At 46.3% G+C, this 14,213-nt stretch overlaps 1 protein-coding gene across 1 annotated transcript; it reads right to left on the bottom strand.

The window, feature by feature from the left end:
• Window positions 1-5,091: 5,091 nt before the first annotated feature.
• Window positions 5,092-13,174, bottom strand: LOC101694109 (keratin, type II cytoskeletal 2 oral). The gene is made up of 9 exons (XM_045073072.1): window positions 12,545-13,174; window positions 11,232-11,452; window positions 9,792-9,852; window positions 9,043-9,138; window positions 8,284-8,430; window positions 8,057-8,182; window positions 7,244-7,464; window positions 5,907-5,941; window positions 5,092-5,489 (listed from the first exon to the last, which is right to left on the bottom strand). Exons 1-9 carry the CDS (start codon window positions 13,172-13,174, stop codon window positions 5,092-5,094), a joined length of 1,935 nt encoding a protein of 644 aa, XP_044929007.1.
• Window positions 13,175-14,213: the final 1,039 nt, after the last annotated feature.

Raw genomic sequence — 14,213 nt, 5'->3', positions numbered from 1 at the left:
ATGACTGGAGAATACACCCTAGAAAGAATGGTTCTGTTCTACAAGGTTTATTGTTAGGTATTGATTGGTCAGAACAATAATTACCTGAATTTCCCAGAACTTCTGCTTTTCCTGAAACACCTTCTTCTATTCAATAACCCCTAGTATTCCTGCCAAAGCAGACACCTCTCTCAGGTGGTTCGGAGAGTCAGACTGCTCTGGAACAAGATTATGTCAGGCATTCCACCTGGAAGATCCCTGCCCCAATACATGTTCCGGTGACAACAAGTGGAACAACACCATCACATACCCGCCCTGTCCGAAATACCACAGACAGGCTTTGCATAAAACTTCTTTGGTGCTCACAGTTCTTTCACTTGGTTTAGAGTCTCAGTCCGTCAAACCCAATGTCCCACCTATGTGGAGTTTTTGACTATTTAGGAATGTTTATTTATGGTGTTGAAATAGCTGCCCCAGTATGTGCTATAGTCGGTGCTGTGATATGTTAATAAAAAATTAAAAATTAATTTAAAAAATAGCTGCCCCTATCTTCAGATTAATGAAATGCCTCTATTTTCAGCCCACCATTACGGGAAAATTAGAACTAGTCTTGACTGTGGGAATAAACTAAAAAAAGGATGTCTTTTACCCAAAAGCTACATGTAAAAATCAACTTCCAGTCTTGGGTTTGCAGTTCTTCTATCACTGGCTTCTTCTAGTCCTGATGTAGTCCCCCTGCTGCAAAAGAAATCTTTTTATTAATAAGAATCATTTTGGGGCAGGGGAGAAATTTTATCATTTTTTTTTAAAGTAGGCTTCACATCCAATGTGGGACTTGATCTTACAACCCTGAGGTCAAGAGTCGCATGCTCTACCAACTGAGCCAGCCAGGTGCCCCTGAAAAAATATTTTTGTAGATGAATGCTCAGACTAATTCTGTAGGTTTAGTCTTAGAATTTCTGTGATTACCCCCTTAAAGATCTAAGTATTAAATGACTATAATTTTTAGCTGTCAGCTCTATGAAGGCAAATACGTTGTTCATTGGAGTTACTATTTTACTAGACACAAAGGAATATATACTGTATGCTGCAAATAGACTAAAGTTATCCTTTTCTTATGGCACATTGAGTATTTAGGCAGATTTGCTTAAAATTCTTTATGTATAAATCAGTTTGTTAGGTTTTGGGTTGGGATTAAGACGCATTTGGTAAAAATGTGATTCTTCAAGCTCTGCTCTTCCAACTCTATTCTTCTCCCTGCCAAAGGGATGTTCACTGGTCTAACTCAGCCTGAATAGAGGAGGATACCAAAGAGCTTTAATGATCCTCTATCTGGCTTGGGTTTAATAAAATGTAGAGTATTAATGACCAGAAAACATGTATGTCACACCATTAGAAAGAAGGAAAAAATGTTTAATTCCCAATGTGTACTTCTGTGGGGGCTTTTTAAGTAAAAATAAGAATCCGAGGGATACTTGGCTGGTTCAGTGAATAGAACATTCAATTCTTGATCTCAGGCTTGTGATTTTAATCTCCAGATTAAGTATTGAGCCTACTTTTTTTTTTTTAAGATTTATTTATTTATTTTTGGAGAGAGAGAAGCAGGCTCCCAGCTGAACAGGCAGGGAGCCTGATGCGGAGCTCATTCTCACAACCCTGATCATGACCTGAGCTGAAGGCAGACACTTAACCAATTAAGCCACCCAGGCACCCCAGGCATGGAACCTACTTAAGAAAAAATAAGAATCTGCATTGAAAAAGAAAATAATGATCTCCATCTATATTCGTTGTTATAGGAAATATTATTTGGTAAGTTTCTTCCCAGCTATACTGTAAACTCTTGAGAGCAGAGATTACCTGTGGTCCCCATTCTATTCCTGATCCCGGCACAATGTCTGGAAAATGATAGGCATTCAGTCTAGCTGTTGAATGACTAAATGGATAAATTCCACAACAAAGTAAAAAATCAGGTTGTAAAACAGTATGTATTTTTAAGACCCTATTCTGTAAAAGATGATGCATTTACACATACCTATCTCCATGTATGTGCAGGCACATGTGTACACATAGGAAAATCTCATAGAAAGGTGGAATTATAGATCATCTTTCTCTTTTCTACTTTCCTAAATTTTATGTATTTCATACAAGTATGTGTTGTTTTTAAAATCTAGAGGAAGATTTTTAGAAGAAGGAAAGACTAAGGATAAAGAATAAAAGACAGGTGTGCTTGGGTGACTCAGTTGGTTAAGCATCTGACTCTTGATTTCAGCTCAGGTCAAGATCTCAGGGTTATGGGATTGAGCCCTGTGTTAGGCTCTGCTCAGTGCAGAGTTTATTCAAAATTCTCTCTCTTCCTCTCCCATACCTCTCTCTTCCTCTCTGTCTCTCTCTCAAATAAATAAATCTTGGGGGGAAAAAAAGGAGGAGGAGGAAAGTTAAAGGATGGAGAACAAAGAAACAGTTGTCTCTAGGAGACAGATTGTTTAATCCTAAGGACACAACTGGTAGGATTTCAAGCTTCCATTTGGGTAGACTCCTGTCACCCCTCTGACCATTCCATAAAAGTGAATACCTACTCTACGTACCCTGGCTGCCTTCAAAAGCAGCTGTGTCTTCACATGGGAGATGAATTTCAGGGATTCTTCATGGCTCCAAAAGCTCAGGATTGCCACCTTCCCAGACACTTAGGGATAATCAATTTTCTCCAGCCCCTAGCCTAGCCTCAGACATGATGGCCTCATCTTGGAAGCTTCCCTGTTCCACTAGCATGTGGCTTAGTCCCAGCCTGTGTCAAGAACATGAAACATGATGCTAGTCCTAGATTCTCCTGGGCTTTGGTCTGGATATCTACTCTATAACCTTCCCCTTCCTGCGTGTCACCCAGATTCTCCTTCCCAGGCTGCTCCAGGCTTCTTCTCCAACACACCTGATCATCCCCATCTCTCAATTCCAAGCATCCCGTAGTCTCTCACTACCTCCTCCCTCTGTTACCCTCTCCACCATCTCTCCTCAAAAGCACTCATAAGAAGGTGCCAGGCTCTCACTGTCAACTTTCGGCTTCATCCTGCTTGGGGTGTGACTTATTCCAGGCTGAGGGAAGGAAGGTCCTGCTCTTATCACTCTCCTCATTCTTTCAGTTAACCCCTGAAATGTTCACTGCATGTCCCACATGCTGTGCAGAGCCCTAAGACAACACTCAGGAACAAACTCTCCATACATGGAATGATGGATAAGGGTCTGCACAACCATCCCCGAACCCTGCTTCTTCAGTCTGATAAGAGCTGGGTTAGTGCAGTGCCGTCAGCCTCTACACAGGAAGTTAGGCAACGCAAGGAGCAGAGTATCTGGGATGTCTTCCTAGGAATTGGTGATGCTTCTTGTAAGGTCTCCAAAAGACCAGTAAGAGCAACAAACCAGGTGGCCTGTCCTGCTCCCACAGTACCCAGAACTGTGCCACGAGTAAATTGGGAAGGGGCTACCTCCTGCCAGCAGGCCTTGAAAAAAATCAGCAAGGATTTATTACACTCTCAAGTGGGAACTTTAAAATTAGTCTCCTCCAAGTCTTGAGACCAGGGCTGTTATATTTCAGGGAAGGCAATAATGGCCCTATATTATGTCTGCCCAGGTGGGAAATCTGGCCTAATCCTGAGGTCCTGTATTAGGAAACCCATTCCATCAGAGGTATAAACTGTATTCACCAGTATCGTCTTTGTTGGTAATAAAAGCAATATTGGGTCTCCATTTGCTCATTCCTTTGTTTTATTTTTTAACTGGCTCAGAACCTGGCCAGGGAAAAGAGGGTGTTTATGTATTGACCCCTCCAGACTCCAAGAGCTGTGTTTTCAGCAAGAGAAAGTGCTGTGCTTGTTGCACTCAGCATAATCTCTTCCAGTTCCGTCCATGTTATGCTGAGTGAAATAAGTCAAGCAGAGAGAGTCAATTATCATATTGTTTCACTTATTTGTGGAGCAGAAGAGATAACACGGAGGACATGGGGAAATGGAGAGGAGAAGGGAGTTGAGGGAAATTGGAAGGGGAGGTGAACCATGAGAGACTATGGACTCTGAAAAACAATCTGAGGGTTTTGAAGGGGTGGGGGCTGTAAGGTTGGGGGAGCCAGGTGGTGGGTATTATGGAGGGCACATGTTGCATGGAGCACTGGGTGTGGTGCATAAACAATGAATTCTGTTACGCTGAAAAGAAATTAAATAAATTAATTAATAAAAGAGAATGTGCTGTGTCTGGCTGGCATGAGAGTTGAAGAAAAGGGGCTGCACTCCCTGTAGAATCTATTCCCTTGATGAACTGTAAAACTATTTTTTCCAAAACTGGATCCCAGAGGCCTGCTCAGTGGCAGGGAGGACGCATGGGAAGACCTCCTTGGGAATGGGGGCCCCCACTTAAGCAACATAAATACTCTTGGGCCGACCTATCACAAGAACCTGGCTAAACTGATCATGGAGAAGCCAAAACTACTGAGTATCCTTTATACCCACCACTGAACTTTGGAAGACCACCATCCACACCTGATTTCTCTCCACTCTTGGATCTCGGTCTATTCTATGACCCCTTGAATGAAAGCCAAACACCAGAATGTGAAATACAGTGCAATTTATTGAGAAAAGAAAATGCAACATGATCATCACCAGAGGATCCACAGTTGGGGGAATTAAAGGGACAGAGATAAGTTAGGACATGATGCCCAAATGTGGGAGGGCACCCTGCAAACCAACAGTCCAGAGAACTTAACCATTCACCCTCCAGCACTCCCCTCCTCAGCGGGGCTGATATATGCCTGCTTCAGGCCATCAGCTCCCAGTGAGAGAGGCAGATGGGCCAGGGTGGAACAGGCCAGGCTGGGAAGGCCCACAGGAGTTTGGGCTCAGGTATCATTACCATCGTCAGGGGCATCGTCATCTGAGATGAGCAGCTGGACCTCCCTGGCTTAGGAGAGATCTGAGGATGGAGGAGCCAAGAAGTTCAGCCCTTTCTCCAGGGAACTTGAAGAAAAGCGAGGTTGAGTTTGGCATTTGTTGATGCCAAGCAGAGTGGGAAGTGCTGTGGGCAGGCTGAGAGGGTTGCGAGTGGGCACAGACACTTAACTCCAGAGGATCACTTGGAGCAGTGCTGACTTGAGCTGGTGGTCTGGGAGAAGCGGATCCCAGTGCTGCCTCCACTGCCAGACTTATAGCTGCTGCCTCCTGAGGTGTGGATGCCACCAGAGCTGGAGCCAATTCCACTCTGACTCACAGAGGTGCTGCTTCCGCTACTAAGCCTGCTCCCACTGCTACCACTCTGGTAGCCCCCACTGCTGCCACTCTGGTAGCCCCCACTGCTGCCACTGCTGATCCCGTAGCCGCTGCCACTGCTGCCACTGACCCCTCCGTAGCCACCACTGTTGCCTCTGCTGCTGCTGCTGCTGCCTCTGTAGCCACCGCTGCTGCTGCCACTGAACCCTCCACGGCTTCCACCAGAGCTGCTGCTTGTGCTGGTGACATTGCTGACCACTGCTGTGGAGAAGAGGTACTCAGTTCAGGCAAAGGCCCGGGTCTGGATCACAGCTCTACCCTGCTTAGCTGTGCAAATTTGAGAAAGATACTCAACTTCTCTGAGGGCTAAGCTGGTAAATGATAAGAGTGAGCCTGGCCCTCTGGTGTCCCCCAAGAACAAGAGCCAGCAGCATCCACAGAAATTTCTGGTTCTCCAATCTTGGGAACTCTCCAAGACCACAGGCATTTTAGCTTTGGCCTTAGAGTTTCCCTGCTTATGCTCGCAGGGGATTGTGTGGTCATAGCCTGAGACTCTGGCACTCTTTGGTGGCCTGGCCTCCTTGCAGGGGTCAAGATGTCCTGCTGTAGGCTGGCAGTGAAGGAGTTCCTGGTCACCCTTTTTGCAACCCAGGGAGAAAGTTTTGAAGGGCTACTTACAAATGCTCACAGCACTCTGACACTCTCCGGACATCCTAAAAAGGAAAAGAAGGAAACATGCATTATTTCTGCCATGAGTCATTAGCCACAAAGCTGAGGGTTCATAACCTTGGGAGTCACACACCCCCATTTGCCCTATGAGGGGTCAAGGCCCCAGGGGAAGAAAGGCTATTCCAAATGTCTCTATGACCCAGTATCCCCAAGAAAAGAGCCTGCTTCTGGGGAGTTGAGGTGTTCAGGAGCTTCACCAGCCACCCTCTATTTCTCCATCTGTCTATCCTCTTTCCCTTAGTCTCCAGAGCATCTGTTCCAGGTCAACTGCTCAACACCCAACTCCCAGTTGGTTAGCCCTTTAGTGGTTCAGATGGGTAAAATGTGAGAGGGGCTGACACTCAACACATGATGAGTTTGAAAATGTCCCGCCCACACAACCCATCTTTCTATGCCTTGTTCTTTTTCATGGAGAAGGCATGTCCACATATCTGAGAAGACGTGGAGCATGTCTGCACACCCTACCAATGTGGGACCTACTGTTGTTGACCACTTCACCCTCATCCTGCAATTCCCAGTACACATAGCACCATCATCACTCCCACTCCTTTTCATAGAAACTTATAAAAAAAAATCCTTAAGTTTCCTTCTCACACCTGAGCTCTGCTTCTTCTATCAAATTGGAAGATGTCTGAGGACAGGATACATAGAGCAGCTTTCAGCAGAAAGATCTCTCGAGCCTTGACAGTCCTTTGGCATTTGATATCCATTCACTAAACCCTTATCTGCTACTTGATACTGTGCTATTTTTTCCAGAGTGTGTGTGCATCAGCCACTTTCCCTTTGGATTCAGTCTCAGGGGTGGAGGGCTACAGGACTGTCTGTACTGTGCTGTCCAATATGGTAACTGCTAGCCACTTGAAGCTAGCCAACTTTATTAAAATTAAATTAAGTGTAAAACTCAATTCCTCAGTTTCACAAGCCACATTTCAATACTCAAATGAGTAATAGCTACTGTATTAGACAGCACATAGAACATTTCTGTCATCTCAGGAAGTTCAGTGGACAGCACTGTAACTTTTGTTATAACCCCAAAGCACTCCTCCTTACTCATAAAGAAGATCAACAGAGCTATGTAATACAACACCATTGGCCACGGTAAACTGGAGAACTGGATGATCTTGATTGACAAAAAAATGGGGGCACTTGAATTCTAAATTCCGTCATTCAGGAGATTCCTTACCCTTTGTTTGGGTTGTCCTCTCCAATCATCTTTTTCTCTTTCTTTGTTATAAAAGGTCACTCTAAAATCCTTTCAGGAGAATGCTGACCCCACAGCACCTCACCTGCACTCCTCGCCCTCCAACAGCTTCCTGTAGGTGGCAATTTCCACATCCAGTGCTAGCTTCACATTCATCAACTCCTGGTATTCTTTCAGCAGCCGGGCCAGGTCATCCTTGGCCTTCTGTAGGGCAGTCTGCAAGCCTTGGAGCTTGGCATTGGCATCCTTGAGGGCCATCTCCCCACGCTGCTCAGCTTCAGCAATGGCCGCCTGCAGGTTGGCATTCTAGGACAGGAAGAGGTAGGAGACCAATTAGCATAGTGACCAAGAAACAAACAGCTGATCCTTCCTGAAAGTTCTCTTCCCCGTCCCACACCCCCGTCCCACACCCCACTGAAATTAACTCATGTCTCATCAAGCAGAGGAACATTGATTTGCTGGTAAAGGGAGTAATGGTCTAGTAACTGGGTGGTTTTTTTGGTTTTTTGGCTTTTTGTTTTTTGCAAGACTGTTAAAAACTCCCTTGCCTAATTAATCACTTTGGTCCAGTAATACAAATTAGCCAATGAGGTTATGTGAAGTGCATGATAAATAGTTCACTGAAGGCAGATCCTACTGAAACCAAGTGTTTAAAGCCATCCCTACAGTTGCAAGATTTACTGGGAAAGCCAGAATGAGCAACCATCTCTCCTTAGGGAACTTTCCAAGAAGCTCAGATTCAAGAAAGAATCTCTGGGAGGATGGACTCTCCCAGCTACCCCACAAATGACACATATGAAAGGACAGAGAAAGCATGTAGCAGAGGCATAATCGTTGCTTCTCTTTCTCTTCAAGACCCAGAGGACCTCCAGGATCTCTCCATTAGGTCCGGACCCACCTGCTTCTTAACATTCTCAATCTCAGCCCGCAGCCTCTGGATCACCCTGTTGAGTTCCATGATCTCACTCTTAGTGTTCTTCAGGTCATCCCCATGCCTTCCGGCGGTGGTCTGCAGTTCCCCAAGCTGACAGAGAGGAAACCAATCAACATAGTTTTGCAGGGTTAGAACATTCTTGGTCAGCAAGACCTAAACCTAGACTATGAGGGCAAGGAGAAGGCTCCCACCTTGGTCTGGTACAGTGCCTCAGCCTCTGCCTTGCTCCTTTGGGCAATGTCCTCGTACTGGGCCTTGACTTCGGCAATGATGCTGTCCAGGTCCAGGCAGCGGTTGTTGTCCATGGACAGGACAACGGACGTATCACTGACATGACTCTGCATCTGAGACAGTTCCTATGGGGAACATGGATGGTCATTTTCACCACCCCTTGGTCCCAGAAGATGCTGGGAATGAAGAAGTCCAAGAATCTTTTGCCAGCAAAGATATCCCAACAGTGGCCAGGAATGGGACAGTTAGAAAACTAAGCTTGCGTTTCAGGCCTGGCTATAGCCTAAGTGATCCCAGACAACAAAGTTAAAGAGAAAGGCAAATGTGCAAATACAATCATGTTGTCAGCCTGAGAGTATCAGGCAGTAAGCCCAACTGTGTGGGTTTCCATGGGACTACAGTAGGAAGGAGTACTCTGAAGGAGCTATCTATGATAACTGGTATAGGACCAGAGGAAAAGTATAGAGCAAAATAGACTGAGAACAGCGGGAAAACAAAGACAAAGAGGGATCTTGGCCCTATGGTTCAGGTCTATGCAGTCTGGGAAAGCAAAGTTAGCATTTTCTGGGTGGAGCATAGCTGAGTTCCGAGCCCTGTTGTTTGTTTTAGGCAAGTTCTGCCACTTGACTATCCCCTAAAGTCCTACTCAGGAAGCATGTCTGGGAAAATGCAGACAGGAAGGCTCTGGACCTTGGCAAACCAAGGAATCAAAAAATCACCATCTCATAGAGGGTCCTCAAGAAGTTCAGTTCATCTGTCAGGCTGTCCACCTTGGCCTGCAGCTCCACCTTGTTCATGTACGCCGCATCCACATCCTACAGGGTGTGAAGGCAGGAAATTGGAAACCCAGCAGGATGACCCACTCTACCCCAAACACCACAGCTCTTTCCTAAGCCTTTGTCCCTCCTCCTTGTCCTTCCCCTGTTCTCCTAATTTCCACTCCTCACTTTCCCTTCTAAAAGAAGATCAAAGTGGTTTTCTTCCCTTATATGCCTTGACCAGTTAAACCCCAATGCTTTAATAAGATATACACCACTAGCAAGACACTGGAGTAAGGGTAGAAAAATCACATTTATCTAACTGTGACTTTGGGTTTGGGGTGCTATATAACCAACCTTCTGAATAGAAATGAGGATATTCTTCTCACTACCTCATCTTTATGATGATCTACTGGATGATTGTTATTATTAATAACATCCAAGGTGCTCTGGTAGGCTGAAGACCTTGATTAATGCTACACATAAAACCTTCATTAGTTCACATTACTAATCAATTCATTAATCACAGTAGCATTGTAAGATGTCTCCCTCACCAGTAATGTATTTAGAGCAGGTTCCTTTGTTTCCAAAAATGTAAGGAGAAATGTAAACCCCACACACAGCATAGGGTCCTTATGCTCCAGAGCAGCTGACTCCATGGGTTAGTGCTCAGAAATAAAGCCTCATCATTTTCTTCCCAGCTCTCTTACCTTCTTGAGCCCCACAAACTCATTCTCAGCCGCATTGCGCTTGTTAATCTCATCTTCATACCTGGTACAGAAAGAAGCACACATTTGGACAGTGACATTCCCAAAGCAAAAGAGAGAGAGAGAGAGAGGATCCCAAGTACTCACACAGAATCCACTCACCCAGAGACAAGACAAGCTTCATGTGACCTGTGCAGTTATACAGGGCCCTAGGTTCAGAAGGTCCTCACATTCATTCAGTCTAATGCTCTGCTAGGGCCATCTTGAAATTCTTAGTAATTTCTTTAACAAGGGCCCTGCATTTTCATTTTGCACTGAACCCCCAGAATTATGTAGCCAGTCTGGCTTAGAGGCCTCTCAGAGCTGAGGCCACTGTCTCACCCCTCTCCCCCCAAGTCCTGGTGATAGGCTGAAGTGTGGGTAGGCAGAGTGGGAGAAGACTTCAAGGAGCCTGACTACTTGCCTGGCTCTGGCAGACATCACAAAGCGTAAGATGTGTATATGAGACCCAGAGAGGTATGTGCTCAGACCAGGTTTTCTGCCTCTGTTCCACTTCTTTTCATTAATTAGAGTTGCTTCTTATGGAATTTGGGTTAAGAATAAATTCATGTCTTCTGAATGCATCAAGGTTATGAGATTCCTGCTTATTCATGACAATAATCTCCCACCAGGGGTCTAGATCTCATGAAGATTGAAAAATGGAATGGTTCCAGGAGAAGAGATGTCTGAGCAATGTCAATCTGAGTTGCCACTGGATTCCCAGTGCTCAGCACAGAGCCTGGGTGTCCGCCAGGTTTGTGCAGTTAAACCGGAATGGGGCCTCCTCAGAACAGGTGTGCCCACCCCGTGGGTCCTGACCCTGGTTATGTCCGGAGCGCCCTCCCCACCTTGAGAGGCCAAATTTACCTCTTACAGACCTCAGATGGTGTCAACTACAGCCCCAAACATGCAGAAGGGGGCTGATTGAAGCTCCAGAGACAGGGTATTGGGCACATTGAAAGAGTACTTTACAAAGTGTGGCCCTAGAGCATCTGCCAGGAACTCCTGGTGCTGTGGGGCACTCAGACCCCTGGGACCTGCCCCACACCTACTGATTCAGAATGTCTAGGAACCAGAGCACAGGAATGTGCATTTCTGACAAGCTTCCAAGGTGATCCCTATGTACAGTAAGTGTGAAGGGCAGACTCTCTCTGGGTAGATTCTCTTATCCAACTAGACTAGTGCAGGAGGGGTCCCTGAAGCCTGAAAAATCTGTCATAATCAACCACCTTGAAGTCTCAGTCCCCACCCTCTTATCCCCTTCCGCTTGGTCATGTCTCACTCAGCAAGTCCATCTAAGAGTATTGACTGAAGGTACAATCTGGAACAGTTAAAATCTCAAGCTGGGGCTACAACTCCCTGCTAATCCCCCATAAGGGGTAACTCCCCAGTTGAGGCCCTTACTTCTTTTTGAAGTCTTCCACAAGGTCCTGCATGTTCTTCAGCTCTCCTTCCAAGTTCCCTCTCTCCCCCAGAGCCAAATCCAACTGCCTGCGCAGGAAGCTGATGTAGGATTCAAAGAAAGGCTCCAAGTTGTTGGGTCCTGAGCCAGAGCCTGTGGTCTGTTGCTGGAGCAGCTCCCATTTGGTCTCCAGGACCTTGTTCTGCTGTTCCAAGAACCGCACCTGTATCAGGTGAAAAAGAAAAGGAATTAGCCTCTTGAGTTGGGCAAGTGGGACCATGCATTTCAAAGAGTGGAGATGTGGAAATGAACCCAGTTCTCCAATCTGCAGTAGCCTCTGGAGTTTTTTTTTTTTTTTAACTGAGAAGAATGAGAATTTAGACAAGGGAGAGACACAATGTATTGTTTACTCTGTACCTACCATTTTCACTTATTCTATCTCATTTAATCCTCACCACCACCTAAAAAGGAAGTGTTATTATCCCTTTGTACATAGTAAATGGAATCTTAAACAGTTTAAGTTGCCCAAACTGACCTGATTACTAAGTGACCAAGCTAAGTAAGAGTCACAGCCATCACTGCCCTAGTCTATGGTGATCCTTCAGAACACAAGTACAGAAGATAGGCATAAATAAAGTTACTTATAATTGTTTTTAAGTGAAAATTTTGCCATCCTATAGGCAGTGAAAACAGTCAACAGGGTCTAAATTTTCCTAAGTTGTTTCATATTTCCTCTAGTTTTTTTCCCCTTCAGTTACTCAGCATATAGCTGATCTGGGTTTAACTTCAAACCCCAGGCTTATTACCCCAGACCCAGCACACCCTTCCTTGCCCCAGCATAGACAACACAAATTAATATCAGTTAAAATGCAAGACCATTCAGATGATAAATTAGTTGCCAACACTCATCACTGAGAGGCAGTCCCAAGATTATTACTAATACAAGTTTGATTACCAGCTAGTTTATATTATCAGGAAGTTGCTTTTCAAGAGAAATTGAATGTTAACTATAATGATTTCGTGACTAATGCCCTGTTCTTCAAATGACAACAAACAAGTTTGGACCCTCACTTCATTTTCCCTAGTCCTATCCCTAGAAGAAAATCAGAAGCTAGAATCCTTTCCCTATTTCACAGCGGGGAAAATAGGGCCTGAAGAGCAAGAGCATGCCTGCTCTCCTGAAGGGCCCAAGGCAAAACCAGGACAGGAAGCTAATACCCCTGCCTATAAGCCTAGCAGATCCCCCTGGCGTCTTCATACACCAACACCCTAGGAAGCCAAAACCTTCCATGGCACCTCTGAGCTCAGCCCTTACCTTGTCGATGAAGGAGGCAAACTTGTTGTTGAGGGTCTTGATCTGCTCCCGCTCCTGGGTCTTTATTTGTCCAATCTGGGGGTCAATCTCCACATTGAGGGGCTGCAGGAGGCTCTGGTTGACAGTCACTTCCTGGATTCCTCCAGGGAAGCCACCAGAACCAAAGCCACCAGGCCCACCAAAGCCACCAAGCCCACCAAAGCCACCAGGCCCACCAAAACCACCGGCTCCACCAAAGCCACCAGCCCCTCCTAAGCCACCAGCCCCTCCAAAGCCACCTCCCATTCCTCTACCACCACCAAAACCACCACCATAGCCACCTCCATAGCCACCTCCAAAGCCACCTCCAAAGCCACCTCCAAAGCCACTGCCACAGCTGCTACGCCCTCCCCCAAAGCCACCAGCCCGGGAGCCACCAGCCACACTGATGGAGATGCTCTTGTTGCCACCCAGGCTGTAGAGGCTGCGACTGCCAAAGCCGCCTGCTCCGGCCCGGAACCCACAGGCTCCTCCGCCAGCTCCCCCAGAGCGGGCCACACAGCTCATCCTGCTGCTGCCGGAGACCACGGCAGAGCGGCCCGAGAATCCATGGCTGCTGCCACCAGATGTCTTGCAGACTTGTCTGTTCATGGTGAGAGAGCTTGGAGGTCAGCTAGCAATCACTTAGCAAGGGCTGAGAGGGGTGAAGGCAGAGGATGGGGACAAAGAGGAGGGTGGCCTTTATATACCAGAGAGCTAGGCTTGGCACAAGGAAAGGCAAGCAATTAGCTGAGAGTCATCTTGGGTTTGGTTTGCCTCCCAGGCAATAAGTTACTTGTAGACTTACAACACACCTCCAAACTAATCCTCTGGACCAAAATGACTTTGCTTTTTTAGCTTAATCACCCAAACTTGCCACAGTTGACAAAAGACTGGAACTCTCCTCTCTTCTTCCCTGTGATTTCCTCAGGGGGCTTAGGGAACTCAGACAGCACCTGATCCAGCAGAATAAATTGGGTTTTGACACCAGGGTCTTACGACCCATGGAACTCCATGACACAGAGGTGAGGACCAGACAAATTCTTCCATGTGAGCTGGATCCCTCCCTGCAATGCCAGAGTACCATAGCCCAGTGACATATCATCTATGCCCACCGCTGCAGAGAAATGTCCAGAGGAGGGCTTGGGGTGGGGGAATGGGAAAGCAGAGGTCCAGTCTGGCACCACCTCAGCCAAGGGCATCCATTCGAGCCAGCCTGCCATTTGAGCTGAGCAGTGCTGTTCATGGGAAATAAAACAAAATAAAATGTCTGACCTTGGGAAAAGTGGGGGTCATATATGAAGCAAACAAGTATGAGGCTTGGAAAGTGGAAAAGGACAGGTATAGGGAGGAGTCTCCATCTTTGACCTACCATCCATACCCTTTTGCCACCATCCTTGTACCCACCACCATCCTTGACCCACCACCATCCTTGACCCACAGGAGGTGATTTCTGGATCCAAAAGAAAGAGAGGACACAATGTGGGGACCCTCCAGTTGGCTGGTGGAGTAAAATGAAAGATCCCATTCATCTCAGGATAAGAGTGCATGCTATGTCAGATTTGATGGCCTTAAGATCTGCCAACCCCTCCATCACCTTGTTTTCCCACCACACCCTGTACTTTTCTCACTATGTCTTAAAATAAACTTA

This window comes from Mustela putorius, unplaced genomic scaffold, assembly GCF_011764305.1.
Source record: "Mustela putorius furo isolate JIRA1106 unplaced genomic scaffold, ASM1176430v1.1 tig00537227_pilon_pilon_pilon, whole genome shotgun sequence".
Taxonomy (NCBI): domain Eukaryota; kingdom Metazoa; phylum Chordata; class Mammalia; order Carnivora; family Mustelidae; genus Mustela; species Mustela putorius.
This window is presented reverse-complemented; position numbering and strand designations above follow the sequence as displayed.

Excerpts from the sequence above, each read along its gene's own strand:
- LOC101694109 (XM_045073072.1), bottom strand. The coding sequence starts at position 13,174 with ATGAACAGACAAGTCTGCAAGACATCTGGTGGCAGCAGCCATGGATTC. Across the intron at positions 9,139-9,791 it reads AGTTTGTGGGGCTCAAGAAG|GATGTGGATGCGGCGTACAT; the intron begins GTAAGAGAGCTG and ends CACACCCTGTAG. Across the intron at positions 5,942-7,243 it reads TTGGAGGGCGAGGAGTGCAG|GATGTCCGGAGAGTGTCAGA; the intron begins GTGAGGTGCTGT and ends TTTCCTTTTTAG.